The sequence below is a fragment of the Vanessa tameamea genome, chromosome 10, assembly GCF_037043105.1.
Source record: "Vanessa tameamea isolate UH-Manoa-2023 chromosome 10, ilVanTame1 primary haplotype, whole genome shotgun sequence".
Lineage (NCBI taxonomy): Eukaryota > Metazoa > Arthropoda > Insecta > Lepidoptera > Nymphalidae > Vanessa > Vanessa tameamea.
In genome coordinates this window covers 2,037,679-2,055,767 of record NC_087318.1, presented here as the reverse complement: position 1 = coordinate 2,055,767, position 18,089 = coordinate 2,037,679, and the positions used below count along the sequence as shown (strand labels likewise).

General features: G+C 31.2%; 1 protein-coding gene across 1 annotated transcript in view; it reads left to right on the top strand.

The window, feature by feature from the left end:
* Window positions 1-18,089, top strand: part of LOC113395959 (uncharacterized) — a 69,193-nt gene that overhangs the window by 47,005 nt on the left and 4,099 nt on the right. Inside the window, exon 3 of the mRNA XM_026633707.2 lies at window positions 11,892-12,106. Within this exon, the coding sequence (XP_026489492.2) occupies window positions 11,892-12,106 (215 nt within the window). The remainder of the gene's footprint in view (window positions 1-11,891; window positions 12,107-18,089) is intronic.

Sequence of the window (18,089 nt, the reverse complement as noted above, 5' to 3'; positions counted from 1 at the left end):
AATTATGTTAAATATAATTCTAATAGTCGTTTATTTGTTAGAATGTTTAAGTAAGAGGTAACTATAACTTTTAACTAAGTGAATGGTGTTCAAATATATAAAACACTAACTGTTTGCCCTAACTTCGTACGGGTGAAATAGTAATACATTTTTAAGTCAATCATCAAGTTTACCGGGTTCGATTACAATCATTCACCCATTCCAACACAGAAAGAAGTAGATAGAATAAGTAATTACTAACGACTAATCGTAAAACTTACATTACATTAACAGCCTGTAAATTTCCCACTGCTGGGCTAAGGCTACTTTCCGTTTGAGGAGAAGGTTTGGAGCATTTTCCACCACGCTGCTAAAATGCGTATTGGTGGATACACGTGTGGCAGAATTTCGTAGAAATTAGACACATACAGGTTTCATCACGATGTTTTCCTTCACCGCCGAGCACGAGATTAATTATAAACACAAATTAAGCACATGAAAATTCAGTGGTGCTTGCCTGGGTTTGAAACCGCAGTCATCGGTTAAGATGCACGCGTTCTAACCACTTGGCTATCTCGGCTCGGCCGTAAAACTTAATGACACTTAATATATTAATTCATAAAATGCATAATTAAATTAAAATTAAAAATAGAATTCGTTCCTTTTTATACAATCATATAAATAATACGATATCATTGTAAAAGAGTAATATAATCATAAAATGTTATACGTATTTTAGAATACGAGCGTTATTGGAGACCGACAAGAACTTATGACTTATATAACAACGACTTATATCATACGTGAAAACAAAGCGAAAGATTACGCGTCGGATATTACCCTTATTCAACATAAGTAATATTATTTGGGTTTCTCCCCCACGCTGATAAATGAAGATACTCGATTTTCATTGCGTTCGTTCATGCTGCGCCTTTTGCGTTTTGGCGTAAAACATGGCCGCATTTTTCATGAAAATTTACCTTACCGTACAACTATTACTTGGAATAAGAATTTTTCTGCAAATTAAACATAGAAACATTCAGTTCACTTCTCTTCAATGATTTAAAAAGTGTTATGTGAAAGAACCTTGATAATATTTTGGAGGATATTGTGCATGCAAATAAAAAATTAATATCTAAAAATATAAGATTTTTGTTATTTACTTATAATTTTGCCTAAGAAAAGCAAACTAACGAACTTTTCTCTTTGTTTATCTTATCTTAACTCCAGTTAAAAGCTGATTATTCTAAGATTACTTTAATTTGAATTTTTATTGGTCGACGGCTGTCGATGACGCAATAGACGGCCAATGAACATTAAGTATTTAGCCGAGTTAGTAAATCTAACTTTGATCAGCGTTTCAGAAACTGAAGTCATATCTCCAAACATGTGCAGTATATGAACATGCTTATGCTATATGTAAAGAATTATAAAAATACATTATTAAATATAGTTTTCGATAAAAGAAATTGTCCTGAATAAATTATGAAAGTGACTCTTTCAGAATTAAAAATAATTAAACTAATAATTTAATTCAATAGATAAAAACTTAATTCGGTTTTATTATCTACTGAATTTCATTTGGCATTATGTTTTTTCCTTTGCATAATTAAAGTGAAAATAAATAAAAATAAATACTCGACAACCATTGTCATTACTTATCGTCTCAAGGACGTCAAACAGGAAGTTAACAGATATAATTAATATTTAAATATCCATTCCAAACATAGACATTTTAAAATATGAGTTAGCCTGTTTCCGTAAATTTATTCACCGCCTTATTGTGTCGGCTGTCTATCTGCAGTTTATTTTTAATTACACATAAAATGTGTGTCTACAGACCATGCCAGTTTACAGCCGAGGCACTTATCGACTAATGATCGACTGCTTTATTGACATAGCTACTTAATGCCCGTGTAAAAATAAATAAATTTAAGTATTTATTACGAATTAATAGGTAAACTTATGTTTAATTTTATTAATATTTATCAAAGCTGGTTTTTAAATATATTTTTTTGACGAAAAACATTATTAAAATTATAAGTTAAAAATATTATGACGAACAATTATAATAATACATAATTATCTCAAATAATATACATAAAATATGTCTAATGTCCTTCCGGAAAATTATTTATTATTAACAATTTCAATACAATGAACGCTTCGTTAATACATATTTTCGATTCATGAACAAAGAGTTATACGATAGATATACATATAACACGAACACGTTAAGAAGGTAGATAAACACAGGTGAATTGAAAACGTTATTGTTTTAAATCAGTTTAATATAAACTAAAGAAAAGTAGTAAACATAGTATATACATACATATATACGTATCCGCGGACGAATAGAAAAACTTATTTTTTTAAATCATTTACATATAGACGAAAGAAAAACGAAAACGTTATAATTTTACAAGTGGCCATAAAATAAGTTTTTACTATTTACGTACTGACTGCGAGCGAAATTTAACATAAAGTTTTTTAACTATCCACTTATTTAAGTAAAGTGTGTAACGTTACATTTCCCGGTACAATAAGTCCCCTAATTATGTTGACACGGGTGTGTGCTTCATGCACGTTTCGTATGACAATATTTTCTGTACATATTGACAATGGTATTATATTATAATGCCTCTTCGATGGTATAACAAATCTTTCAGTAGAATTGGAATATTCATAATAGTCACCTATATAATATATTACTGAAAACCAACAATCATACACACGAGCACAATTTGCATGTGTTACTGTATAAATTATGATCGCGAATGGTGGCAAGAATGCTAGCAGAATTTCCTCGTTGGATCGCAATCGTCTAGGCAAAAAATGAACTAGCCCACCTGTCACCAGTGGAGGCAAAAAGGCGAGGTATTATACTTTTAATGATGCGTTTTACACTACTAACCCAAGGTCTAAGTGTTTCAACAGCAAATGGGATAAAAACATAATTTGAAATAATTATTCGTATTTTTTTTTTACAAATGTTTTTTATCAACTAACAACTAATGATGCAAGGCATTAGAGGTTTTTACGATAAAAAAAAATTCACCTTATATCTGCTTCTATTTTTATTATAAAAAATATAAATACTCTTGCTAGTTAACGGAATGATTAGAACAAGATATTTGTATACCGATGTAAAGATAATTTAATTGTGATAAATTCTGTAGTCTTGGTGGTAGGGCTTTGTGTTAGCCCGTCTGGGTAGGTACCACCCACTCATCAGATATTCTACCGCCAAACAGCAGTACCCATTATTGTTGTGTTCCGGTTTGAAGGGTGAGTGAGCCAGTGTAACTACAGGCACAGGGGACATAACACCCCAAGGTTGGTGGCACATTGGCGAATCCTGTCTATCAATGTGTGAAACATGAAAATTGTAACTTGCGATAAAGAACATCAGGTGAGTCAACTTATTTATATATAAATATATAACTTTAAGATTTGGCACAAAACCAAGCAAAAACCAATTCTGATAAACAATGATTTTTTTTTCGATTCTAGGAGAGTTATGTGTAATGCATTTTCAAGTTTTTTTTTCTTCATATGTGAATCTGTTTTGAGTTTTGTTATTTTATACTTATTCCGTGTGCTGAGGACTTATATACCTATAATAGAATAGAACTAACTTCGAACATACGCTTGACTGTTTATCACTTTCTGGGACAGTGAACGCCTTTACTTAATAACAGTTACTTATCTATTGTCTATTATTCTGTCCCGAAACGTATTAAATTTATATTGATATATTATTAGTATCTATCGACTATCGCAGACAAAGGAAATTAAATGTTTTGCTTTTCAAATACAGAATGACAACAAATTGATTATTTTAATTATTTTAATTGACACTAATAGCGCTTCCAATTACATCATAATTATTATCATTCCCTTCCCTTATTCCCTTGCGCTATGGTCAAGTTATTAATAAATTCCATAATTATAGAATTAATTAAGGAATACTTTATTATATCCTTTTATTTAAATGGGCACTCAGTTGTTATTGCATAACATAACGCAACACAGTTTAAATGCGAAATATTTGAAGGTTAACAGACATACAAACATACATTATTACGTACAAGAATACGTATTTAAAGTAATAAGAACAATTAATATTAAATATAAAGTAAAAAGAATAAACATTAAAACACATCATCTAAAATTAATTACTGAATCTAAATCATAATATACTTGAATTAGTAAGCTCTAACAAAATGCCCGTCAGAAATACATACTTAGTGACCAAGGTACCACCATACAATCTACCAAAAAACAGTTCTTAGTACTACTAATACTTACATAGTTGTGCTTCGGTTTGAAGGGTAAGTGAGCTAGTGTACAGGCATAAGGGACAGCTCTTAGTTCGAAAGGCAGCGCATTGGCGGTATAAGGGGTGGTTAATATTTCATACAGAGCCAATGTGGTGGTAGTGACCACATACCATCAGGGGGACTATTGAACAGTCCACATTTATAATATAAAAATGAGTTCTATAAAATAAACGAAAAGAAACTCACTACATAGTATTTTCTACCAATTAAATAAAATAGATACGTTAAAATAAAATGCAAATAAATTTATACATCCTCTCCGAAAATTAACAAGTATTAACTTGTATTAATATATATAATATACCTTATTTAATAATGTTTCATAATTTATATTAAATATAATTTGTTTACATAATATTTGAATATATGAATGGGCAGAGTAAAATTAATATAGCAATAATAGAACAATATGTATTAAAACAAAGTACAATATTAAAGAGAGCATATTATAACTGAAGAAATTACCTTAAGATTAAAATTTAACTTCATGTTATGTTTCAAGTGCAAATCTTTCAATGCCTATTTACCATTGCGACTAACACGAGGACTTTTTAAAATAACTAGGGATCTGAAGTGACTGCCTAGTTGTATAGAAGCGTAGCCTTTGCGTACCCAGCTCGAGCACTCTTGTCCCGGAGCTTTTCAATATTTCCGTGACTGGTACTTAAGTGGTTTAATTAAAATTTTAAGCGTTTATAAACATTTAATGTTTAAAAGCCTCATTATAATAATATTAAATTACGAAAAAAAGACAAAAAGGCTCCGTTTTACTGCTTAAAAATGAATGACATACTTAGAACTTTCTTAAGGGCCTAATGTCTTGATTATATGTTAATTTTTATTTTCTGACATACCCTAACCTTCAATGATTGACTGCTTCGTTGGTCTAGTGATGATGAAGCTGCAAATACTGGATTAGGCAGATCGAACGTCCATTTTATTTCTATGTCAAGGAATTATTTTAATAGCCCCGAAGGTAACAAGTCGGCTACCGTCCTGAGCTTAATTTCTCAGCAGTATTCTCAGATAGTCATTTTTTCGCATCAGAGTTAATAAGAATAGGAATGCACCTATAATCTATTCCAACCATAAGAGGACAAAAGCCAAACAGCCAACATTTGACATCGGATTAATGCGATATCATTGGTCGAGAGTTTGAATCATCTATGATATTCATTGTGGATTTGCGTAAAAATGGCGTTTTAAACGTCGACGAATGTTATATTAGTCAAGAACCGTTAGCAGTGCACAATATAGCTGAACTTTTATCAAATCGCATAGCATACGTAAATCTATGGTTTGTTTACCTTTATTCTTTCTTCAATTGGAATTTATTCCACTACAGTCTACTGTAGATATGTTTGCGCACAGAGTGGTGCACTATAGCATTTCTTGTGCACTTGGCTAATGCTTCATATTAACCGTCGTGACGTGAACGTCATGACATTAGTATTTATTTAAATATATTATGCACAGTTGAATTCTCTCGCGGACCGCTAACTGTATGACAGAAATTTAATATTACACGTTAGGAGAGTTAGGTTCAATTAAATTTACGTATTAAATGAATAAGCATTATTATACTTTTTTGTTTAATTTATAAATATAATACTTACAAGATATGATAATTACTTTTAAATTAAAATAATAAGTTTTTGGTTACTTGTGTAGATAAAACATTACCCAGACACATAAACGTATCGGACAACCATCTCCTAAATAGGGATTACCCACTAAAAGGCATCCATTGCGAATCAATTACTTTTTATTAGAAGCTAAGCCCATCTGATCCGTGTGTAAAGTGACGGGTTCTTTATCGTGTTGTGAACATTAAACAGATGCCATGTAACAATATCACATTTCATTTATTTTCGATGTGTACGATCTGCAAGAAATATATTACGGTCCCACTTATAAAGGTTGTTTGATTAAACACTGATTTCTCTCTTTCTGTGAACATCGTGGATCATCGGAACAGCGAGCTGGAATAAGCTAAGACCCTTTCGTCTCCTCGAGACGAGGTCTTAGTCTAACATTGTGACATTTACAGGCAATTACTTCCCCGACCACACAACCCCATACAACCTGTACGTCTACATACCTGTCCATGTAATGTATAGATTAAATCTTGCAATTGAAATTCGAAACATTTCAATCGATTGTGGTGAAATTTTGCAAACACTTTTGGTACTGTTGACAATAAAATTTAGCGTGACTTAGAATAGAGTCAGAATTTTGAAGATGCAATCGTTATTTTTTTTAAGCTTATTTTGGGAATTAACGTCAAACGTGACGCTGCATATTTTTTAATTTATAGTGGTATTGTGGCACTGTTATTTTTTATCACCTTATTTAGTCGTAATTGAAGATTGCAATAAATTCTTCCCTTTTTTTAACGCAGTGCGAAACCTTTTGGAGCGATTCCGACTCTCATTTGACTGGTTTTTAAAAGAAAATGAAAAAATATCTTAAATCGTATTCACAAATTAGGACCTTACCCTTATATGTCTTTTATTACATTTCGTAATTCAATCATGTACTCTACTTTACCGTATTATGTTCTATACGCATTAGACATATAGTTGAAGATTATTTTCCATTTTCCATCGTAATTTAAGGACTTAAGAATTTATTTTAGTTTCTCCTTTTAAACTTTGTGTGAAGCCTTAAAATCTATTCCATCATTTAACATAAATTGTAGCTAAAGCAGTTTTATAATTAAAAAGCCGCGATCGATTTTTCTATATTCTCTTTAAATATCCGTATACTGCGCTCACTGAAATAACCTCTAAAATCAATATTCGATCATTTATTATATGTCCGTGAATTGGTTACCGATAAACATCCAATATGTTATCTTGTAATACTTACTTGTATTCTAATTACTTGTCATCCAATATGTTACTAGTGAGATGACGTCCGACAGAGAAGTATGGAAGAAGAAGACATGCTGCGCCGACCCCAAGTAAAATTGGGATAAGGGCAGGAGGATGATGATGTTATCTTGAAATAATATCATTGAAATCACAAGATTCAATCAAAAAACATTTTATTGTATAACTTTAAAGCAACCCCTGACATACTTTGTAAACGAACAGCTTAGATACGTAAGTTTAATATTATTAAATTAATTAGTGATTATTATTATAAAACAGACTTTATTTTAACCTTCGTAAAAGATTATAGTTACTTAGCAACGTGAATAAACTACTAGGCAAGAGCGGAGCTGACGGGACGCGTAGGAAGCAAAGAAGGAATGAATATTAGTGTTATTTTACGCTTGAGTTTCAACAGGTTATTAGCAATAATTATTATAAAAATACATACAAAATGTAAAATTAATTATGAACTTTATTTTTATCATGATTATTTATCTGATTTTTATTTATTTTTTATTCATTTATTATTTGCGTTTTATTTAAACATTTTTGTGAAGTCTTGATTTCTTGGTGATTTTATTTTAATTGATATCTTAATTGTGTGTGTTTATAACACACAATTACTTTAATAATAAATAAATAAATATTATACAAGAACAACATAATTGCGAAGCGCAACTGCTTAAATTATAATTTATTTATTAATAATATTATTATTTTTATTTTTATAGAATAATACCAATGACCTAAATTAATTAAAGAATTACTAATATTCCTAATTACCCCTCCTCTTAAGCTTATCACTTGTAGAAGACTATTTAGGCCCAGGGCCCCTGGATTCAAGGGGGCCCCTGGATTCAAGGGGGCCCCTGGATTCAATGGGGCCCCAGATAAATCAAGTCAAAATCAAAAATAGACGATAATGCGAAATAATCCATAACTTTATTGAATTAAACAGTGTGTATGGTTTGCAGCCCTGCGAGCCCTGCAATTAATTTAATTAAAGCCTACGTTCAGATATATCTTAGGTGGGCCCTTAAGTAGTATTAGCCCAGGGCCCCCTAAACTTACGGTCCGGCCCTGAGTGGGGACAACAATAGCCCAAGGGGTCAGGATTGATCCTGCGACTTTTTACTTCACTAGGTGGCCCGTAAACCATTGCGTTATTGAAGCTTAATATATTATATTACATATATTATAATGACATTAATAATTAATTAAACAATTATTAATAAAGAAAATGAGAATTGCGCTTATCAAGAAAATGTTGAACGGAAAGCGACTTTGTTTAATATTATATATTAAACATTTCTTCGAAAAGCGCTGTATTTTCTGGTATAAATATTAGGTATTTCAGTTTAATAGATTTTCAGTTAGGCATTATAAACAAACTCGTACTTTTATTTTTACACAGTAGCTGGACGTATAACCTATTGGTCGACTTGATGTAAATATTCTTTGCACACCAATGCGCCGCCAAACTTGACGACTAAGACGTTATGTCCCTTGTGCCTATAGTTCTGGTTCACTCACCCTTCAAACCGAAACAGAACAATACTAATATAAAGTTTTGTTGTTTGGTGGTAGAATATGTGTTAAGTAACCTGACAGACGGACTTGCACAAAGGCCTACCACCAAGTTACTATAAATACTATCTATAAAACAATATATACTATGAATGTATAGATAATGAGACAAGTTATTATCGAATATGTATATACATTAAACAATTCTGAATTCTAAGACTCGTAACAACGAGTCCTCTAATAGTAATTAATATTATAAAAACTTCCACGTAAATATTTTTTTCTTGGAATAATGAACGCTGTAAAGTGAGCGAATGTCGAATATGATTATTTTTAAAAGTGTAGTTCAAGACCTATTCACTCACGAAGGCGCGCCCGTCCTGATTATATTACTATCGGCATTAGAATGAGTGAGTGAGTGTAAAGTACATATATATGAGTATTAGTGTGAGTATGTGTGTGCAATATGTAAGATTAGTGTGCGCGAGACTACTATACAGTAAAAAAAAGTAGTTGTAAAGCGACAGCAAAAAAATACAAATTAGATATTTGTTTAGTTTATTTTATTATTATTTTTCTAAATATCTGTGCCAAACACGCGCCTTCGTGAATGAAGAGATTTATTATTATTATTTATTATAAATAGAGTAAAAAAAACTCATATTTTGCCTAGCAACAATTTATTTGTCTTTAAGTTTCGCGAACTTCAACCACAAACGATTACGGCAAAAGATACCTTTTATGTCTTCTTTAAACGCTACAATTCTAAGGAATGCTTAAAAAAGCTACCTTGAAGCTAAAGCTTATAACATGGTTCAATCCTGCATGATTACACTGTATGTTACATTGAAATCGAAGGATTTTCACGTCTGGCTTCCATATAACTGAATGAATTTGCTATGATAATACAATATAAAATAAAGCCTTCCTAGTGGCAGTGCCGATTATATTATACTATAAATAATAATATCTAACGTTTAGTAGACTACAATTTTGGATAAAATAATATCGGAAAGACATAATAAAAAATATTTAATATGTATAAATCAAAGAAATAAACAAATATTTTAATGAAAAAAAAAATATTCTAGCGTTTTTGCGTTACAACGTTGCGTCATATAAAACCTATGTAAGCCCAATGCGCTCAGATTTCGAGCGAAACGTGACAAATTTGCGTCCCGAGCTGACGGTCACGAGAAATAAATAAAACATACAGAGTTGTGACAATATTTTCTGAGAAATAATACTAACCCTACATTATTATAATTCAAATCCAACCGGAAAGCACATAATACTCAAATTTAAATTTATTGGAAGCACAGGCTTGGCTCGTACAATCAATCAATTATAATTTAAGAAACTATATTACTTTGAAGACTTCATTACAAATCGGTGGTACCACATACCACCGTATAATTTATTCCAACAAGAGGACAAAATACAGAGTAAACAATATTTGACTCGAAATCGTCTATAATATTCATTATGGATTGCGTTTTGAACGTCTACGAAACTCTTATCGGAACTTTGGAAGTATATTTAAATTCGATTTAAGTGGAAAAGTCTTGTATTATAAATAAAGATATATTAATCCAGAATTGTTAGTAGTAAATAAAATACATTATATTTTACAAACCATCTCCACGATTTTTTAATCATCTGTTTAAAACTCGTGAATAATATGCATTATATATTTTTTTGGAAAACATATTTATTATGTTTTAAAGTTACTGCCAAATTTTTAAATCTCTACGGAATTTTATAGATAAGATTATTGTAGAAAACAATACTGAAAAGTCTGAAACTTGGTGTTATAAGTTTAGTTTCGTTTCTTTGGTTCCCATTCTCCTTTTTTTAATAATATATATATATATATATTTTAAATAATATTAAGAAAATTAAATTAATTAAAATAGAAAACTATTTTGTATTGTCACCAAAAGTGCTTACAATAGCTCAGCTCATATGGCGTGGTGAAACTTAAAACTTAGTTACAAGAATTCACACCTACTCATATTAACTTGTAGTGACTTAAGTTGAAGTTAAATAAGAGCTCGTAGAAAAGTTAAGTACATGACGACTGCTGATCACATACATGCATACAAACTGTTAAGTTTTCACCTTTGTCGCGACACATCGACAGTACGACACATAGCATTATCTGATTTTAATTCATTATTTTTGTAATATCTAGGCAAATGGGACACCTGATGTGAAGTGGCCACCACAACATAGTCCTTGGCACTTTAAGAAATATTAATCATTTCTTATATCAACAATACGTTACCATGGAAACTGAGATGTAATATCCCGTGTGATAATAATTACACTGGTTGGTTGGTAAATTTTCAACCGGAATCACAACAATACTAAGTACTACTTCTTTGGTAGGACATGTGATTTGAGGATGGTACCCACCCAGACGGGCTTGAACGAATGCCTACCATCAAGTTGTTTTAGCTTTAGCTAAATTCAAATATCTCTAAAGAAGTAATATTCCCCCTATTTAATATGATATAGGAATAAATCAAATGAACAATATTAATGTTTTAAATAGAAAGATTAAACAATTTTTTTTTAGCCGATCACAAATTTATGACTTTAATATACCTGATATGAAATTGTTTGTGTAATTCGCCCGCAAGTGTCTTTATTCGCCAATTTACTTACATTTGCGCTCCGCCCGCGTGTCGTAAAGTAATATTATCCACTGCTGGGCGAGGGCAATAGTGCCTCTTTTACGGGCCGCGAGCGAACGTCACATGGGAAATTATTTGACGTGGCGTTTAATGGATTTTTGCCTTCATAACATGCTACCTCCCGCCAAATAAAAACACGAGTATACAAAATACTTAAATAGCTGCAAGCGTGTTTGCATACAGATAACATTTTTGTATAAGAATTTCAATTATGACAGATATTTTATATTAATTTTATTAATATATTTTTTAATTTCAAGTAACTAGGTAGGCCAATCGGGCCACTTGATGCTAAGCGGTTACAGACATTGCCTCATTGATATTAATCGTCCTTTACCTCGTCAATGCACCAACAAACTAAGATATTATACTACGCATTGCTGTTTGGTGGTAGAATATGTGATGAATGGATGGTACCTATCTATAAGACATACCAATAGTAAAATATATATGTATTGTTTCAGAGTATACCGTAACAAGCTTGGAACTCTTGGAGCTCCGGGTGCCGACACACGTGCCTCTGGGCACGAGACCGTCGCTGTCATGTCGCTGGCGACTGAGTCCCACCGATATTTTGTACTCCGTCAAATGGTACAAAGATGGAAAAGAATTCTTTAGACACGTTCCGCGCGATGTTGAACCTAGGAGAAAATTTTTGCTGCCTGGAGTTGACGTAGAGGTAATGCAGATCTTATAAATTATAAAAAGTAGAAATATATGTTACGATTTTGTGCTGATGTGATATCAAATATATATATATATATATATATATATATATCATATTCTTATATAATTGGAAACCTATCCATACTTATAGATCGTTAAAAAATAATTATTTTTGTTTCGTTCACGTATTTATATCTGCAAAATTCGTATATTCGATATATTTCAATATTAAATCGAAGCAATTCAATGGTATGACAGTTCAACGGCGGCCATGTTTAACGTTTATGGGCGCATTCAGAAAGCGTATTCTAAATAATATTTTCATGCAGGGGTACGGTAGTTAGTATATTTAATTATTTATATATGTAAAGTTTTATTTATTTTACTCAAGCGAAGCTATGTTTTCATCTAGTAAGTCAAAAAATTAAAACTTATGGCTAATTCGCACTACTTTATAACGTCAGTCGAGTAACACTTCAAATATAATCGTAACCATTGTCATTGCAGTGCGAACAAGGCCTTAGTTTATGACACTCTTAAATTACGTAATGTTTTTTTTTATTCAATAAAAGCATTAACTTTAATGTTAATGTTTTGCTTAAAGGATTATAAAACGTCATTAAAATATACATTTAGATACATAAGTACATTACAATCAATATACAACTTCATTATAACATTAATAACCATTATATTAAACTTAAGATCTATTTTTTATTTTATAAATGATTAGTAAATAAACAGCGGGTATATAAATATTATTAATAGTAAATCAACAGCGGGTATTTTAAATAGCATCTTAAACATCTTTTAATATTTCTTACACAATAAACAATACAGTTTCGGATAAAAATAGTGACTGTAATTGCAAAAGGTCATATGTATATATAGAAAACAACGCCATGAGGATTGGATATTTCCTTATGTTTTATTTTTGTAGTCTTCACATTTTTGGTTCTGCCATTTTTATGGGAGCCAACGAATAACATTCAAATAAACGAAATATATGAATACATTCATCAATAAACAAAAATCGGGCAAGTGCAAGAAAACCTTTGAAGAGGGTTCCGTACGATGAACACGATATCTACTAGCCTAATTACTTAAAACAAACTTAACTTTGTAGACATGTTCCATACATTCCAAACTATTTATTTTAAAATTATTAAAAATATATTAAAACACTTACACACTTTAAACGGTACAGTTTGCTAAACTTTTTTTTTTAATTGTCACCCAAAAGTGTCCCATATTTAAAAATCAATTACGTAACACATCTAATTTTGGGTCACATAAATTCTTATGTGTAGCAAATTTAAACTTAATCGGTCCAGTAGATATGAAAGCAAATTGATTATAACCCACTGACACGAGCGAGATTTCCGTTTTTCATTCGGACGCATGGAAAGCATAAAACTGAAGTTACGTACGTTTTGCAGTGTTCAATTGGATATACGACCTTTTTTACTTTAATGAAACACATTCACAAGCTGAATATGCAATTATTTAGGTCACATAATTATGATCAGACCAGTAATTAGGCATCATGGTTCGTTCTTGGTACGTTGCATTAAGACCATTCCAACTTATTAGGGTTTCTCAACCAAAAAAGAACTTAAGTATAGCTGAAATAAAAACAAGCTGAATTCTATTCTAAAGTACCTAAGGTCTATATTAGAGCCGTGATGATCCTGTGAACGACGATCGCGGTTTTAAATCTAAACGCACTAAATTTCATATGGTGAAATTGTGTTTATAATTCAGCTGATGCCCGACAGTAAAGAAAAACATCACGAGGAAACCTGTATCGGATGAAATTCTGCCTCAACTATCAGGAACACGATGAACAAAGCGCAAATATAATGATAAATATAGTTGGATTTTCTAAATTAATTTTACTTGATGGCAGTGCTTTGTGCGGGCCCGTCTGGTTTGGTAGGTACTCATCAAATGTTCTACCGCCAAAGAGGATTACTTAGTATTGTTGTGTTCCGCTCTGAAGGCGATGGTGACTTACCATCCGCCTACCTACACCAGAAAGAGAAAAAACTAAGAAGTTTGTTTTTTCTTGATATTTGAGCTTTCTGCAAGCCGTCTGGGAGCCCACTCATATATACCATCACACATCATTGTGCTATAATAAATGCCATTATTTATTTAAAAAGACAATGATGATATCATGAAACATTAATTTATTTAGTATATTACCAGGAATTGAAATACGGACAAAATTATAAAATATATATATACATACATACATATTATTGTTACTATGGATATACCTTGAATTGTGAATTTTCCCCAATATTCCTAGAACACTATTATAATGTATTTACTTTGATAATATTAACTAGCCGAACTTAGATTTTCCCGATATTTGTAAAACTTTACCTATAGCACTCAAGCCAATTCACAGAATAAAATGGGCATGATCCCCATTTTATCCTGTGAATTAAAAAAAATATCCTATATAATTCCCCGGGACTCAAAGATCTCCTCACTAAATTTCATCTAAATCATTTATAATATAAGTTCTCTCGTCTCCTTCTTTCGAATGTCAAATTAATAATGAAAGAAAGAGAGAACTCAGTGTTTAACTAAAAACCATTATATATTTATCGCTTTATACGAATAATTAGCAGGATTAAGTAACTGAAACTAACTAATATAAATTACTGATTATGAATTACAATATACCGGTAACAGTTTAAACTGTCGGTATTACCACGATTTCACAAATACTTATCCTAAATAAACAATGTATTAACATTCATTTTTAATGCTGATTATATAAAATAATATACTGAATGTGGTTTGAAATAATTCATCTAAAACTTTGTCCAATAATTGATGGTTTAATTGTTTTTAGTACATACTGTCAAGCCTACGACTGACAATCTATTTATCAAGTCAATAGATTCTATTATCCTGAAGCCTCGTGACTTCAACGAATTTTCAAAAATAGTGTTTTCATGAAAGTCCTTTCAACTAGAGTTGCAACGAACAGTATGTTCGGCCTGTGACTGAAACCGAGTATTCGGTCGTCGCGTGGCTAAATGATTAATATTTAACACACGTTCGAAAATTACCTCGCAAACCGCAATAATTCGAAAAAGTCATTATTGTGCACTTCCGATTCATTAACATTTGTTATTATAAATCATAAAACAAATATATTAATTCAGTGTCCATAATTTGCTATTATTTAATCATAACTAAACTACATAATAAGCACTTAGTAGTTTAATTTTTTTTAGATTTGGTCACAGAAAAAATAATTTCAAAGTATGTAACATTCCATTGATACTTTCAAATATAAAGAAAAGAGAAAATACCCTATCTAGAACTAGCAATGTATGTTCAACATTAATAATGGTGATACAAACCCGTTTTGTTTGTATGATGTTGGTAGGCGGACGAGCAAATGGACCACCTGATGGTAAGTGGTCACCACTGCCCATAGACAATGGCTCTGTAAGAAATATTAACCATTCCTTACATCACCAATGCGCCACCAACCTCAGGAACTCAGATGTTATGTCCCTTGTGCCTGTAGTTACACTGGCTCACTTACCCTTCAAACCGAAACACAATAATAATAAGTATTGCTGTTTGGCGGTGGAATATCTTATGATTGCGTGGTACCTACCCAGACGGGCTTGCACAAAGCCCTGCCACCATGTACCTAAACAAGTAATATGTTACACATATGATACATAACCATAACTTAATGACTTATTAAATTAATTATATCGAACACGATATATCCTATTATAAATCTGAAGACTTTGAACGCGCTGTTATCAAGAACTTTATTGAGTAACCCAACCCGTTCAGATTGCCCGTACCCGAGTATGACAGCCTGTTTATTGTAAGTAAGTGAAGGTGGGTGAAAGATCAGACTAATTTAGATAAAAGAAACACACATATATATTTAACCCAAAAATCCTTGAAACACAGTCAAAATACTGAAACGAATTTAATGTTTTAGTAAATACGAATCGCCAAGTGATCGAAATTCGACCTTGATTCACTGCTTAAAAAATAACTTGAAAATTTATAGAAGATTTGCGTATATAACTTTTTATGTTATGCATTAATTTTTAAGTTATTAATATATAAACGATCCATTGCGTTATCGGATTTCAAGTTTGATCACAGAATTTAATGTTTGAATGTAATGTATAATTTATGACACACATTATATACAAAAAGGGGTCAAATTTTCCTTCGTGTACATTTAAAATACACAATTGATTGCGTTACACAAATATTTATAAATTAAATAATTTTACACAACACAATTATAAAACCCAGTTAAATCGAATGTGTAGCTACTTCAGTTGAGTTGTAAGATTATGTTATCCTTTCACAAATTGGCGGTGCATTCTAGATTGAATAGAAACAATAAAGAGCCTTTAGAGGTCACATTATTAATTAATACAATTGAGAGTTCATCCGTTTACTTAGATCTCGGCAGCACTTTTCGCACAACTAGCGGATATTACAGAGTGAAGAGGCAGACGCGTAAACATACTTGTATAAAAACCTATTCCGACTTTCCTCCAATTAGTTGCAACGTTTAACCCTTACCGACTTAAATACACACAAACATTACTCTACGAGTCTATCTGACTACGCTATTTACCGTGAGAAGTTGAAATATAATTTTGTTTATGTTAATAAATCATTCTAAAATTAGTTATAAAGCTCTAATAAACTGTTACATATATACGAATTACCACAATTTTAAACTGAATACGAATACTATTAATACATGGAATTTAGAAAATTAATTTTATAAATATCTTTTAGTCATACTTTAGCAGTTTTTAGAATGAATCGTAACATCGATACGTCGTTGTGGACTTTTTTCTATGTAGTTAAATTCTAGTTATTGCAGCTTTCATAGAAAACGAATTCGCAAGAAATTTTTTTCCAATGTTCCAAAAAATCTTTGAAAAGTTCCTCTTATTTTGTAACCTATGTTCATCCAGAATTCAAACGTTCATTCAAACTTACAAACTTTACCTTTCTATAAAAGAGAAGATGACATATGTATTTTATAAGATTCTCACTGGCGACTTCACCCGCTATATGCTACTATACCAATAAAACCACATATATACATATATATATATACCAAAAAATTGTTGAAGTTCATGTTGAAAATATATATATTTGTAAGTTAGTGACTTATGAGAGTTCTCTGCCAATTGAATTAAAGTTGACAAAACAAATGACAAATATAGGTTTCATCGCGACTGAACAACCCATTAGTTACAAACACAAACTAGGTTCATGAAAAATTAGTGAAGTTTGACCATATCTAATATGTAAAATTCATACACTCCAACTGTAGAGTCGAAATTTCCAAAAATCGTTTGTTATTGATAGTCTCCGTCGCGAAAGGAGTAAATAACTATAATACATTTCAATTAATTTAGACTCATAGTTTCGCAGATCTCACATAATGTGAATTATCAGATAAGAAATTACACAAACAATATTTTCAATTATGACCATATATTACATACAAATTTTATAATTATTTTTAAATAGCTTTTAGGTTTATCAAAACAATTTATGTTTGTATATGTTTGATTTACTATACATTTTAGATTTTCTTTCGAATTTAAATTATTCTCCGTGTCGTCCAAACAAAGCAGGACTATTTAATGAAATATACTTATTAAATATTGTAGTTGTTAAACTCCTGCTTTGCTCTAGTAAGGCCACATAATGAGGCAAATCTCGGGATCTCGGTTTCGAATTCCAGGTCAAACCAATAAAAAGTTACACCGTTTCTGTTAAGGTATTCTCACTAGCGGCTCGAAGTCAGTTAAGTTTTTTTTATGTCGGTAGGTGGGCTGGCAAATGGGCCAAATGATGGTAAATAGTCACGCCGGCCCATAGACCTTGGTACTTTAAGAAATAAAAATCATTCCTCACATCACCAATGCGTCTCGGTGATACATATATTATACCAATATACC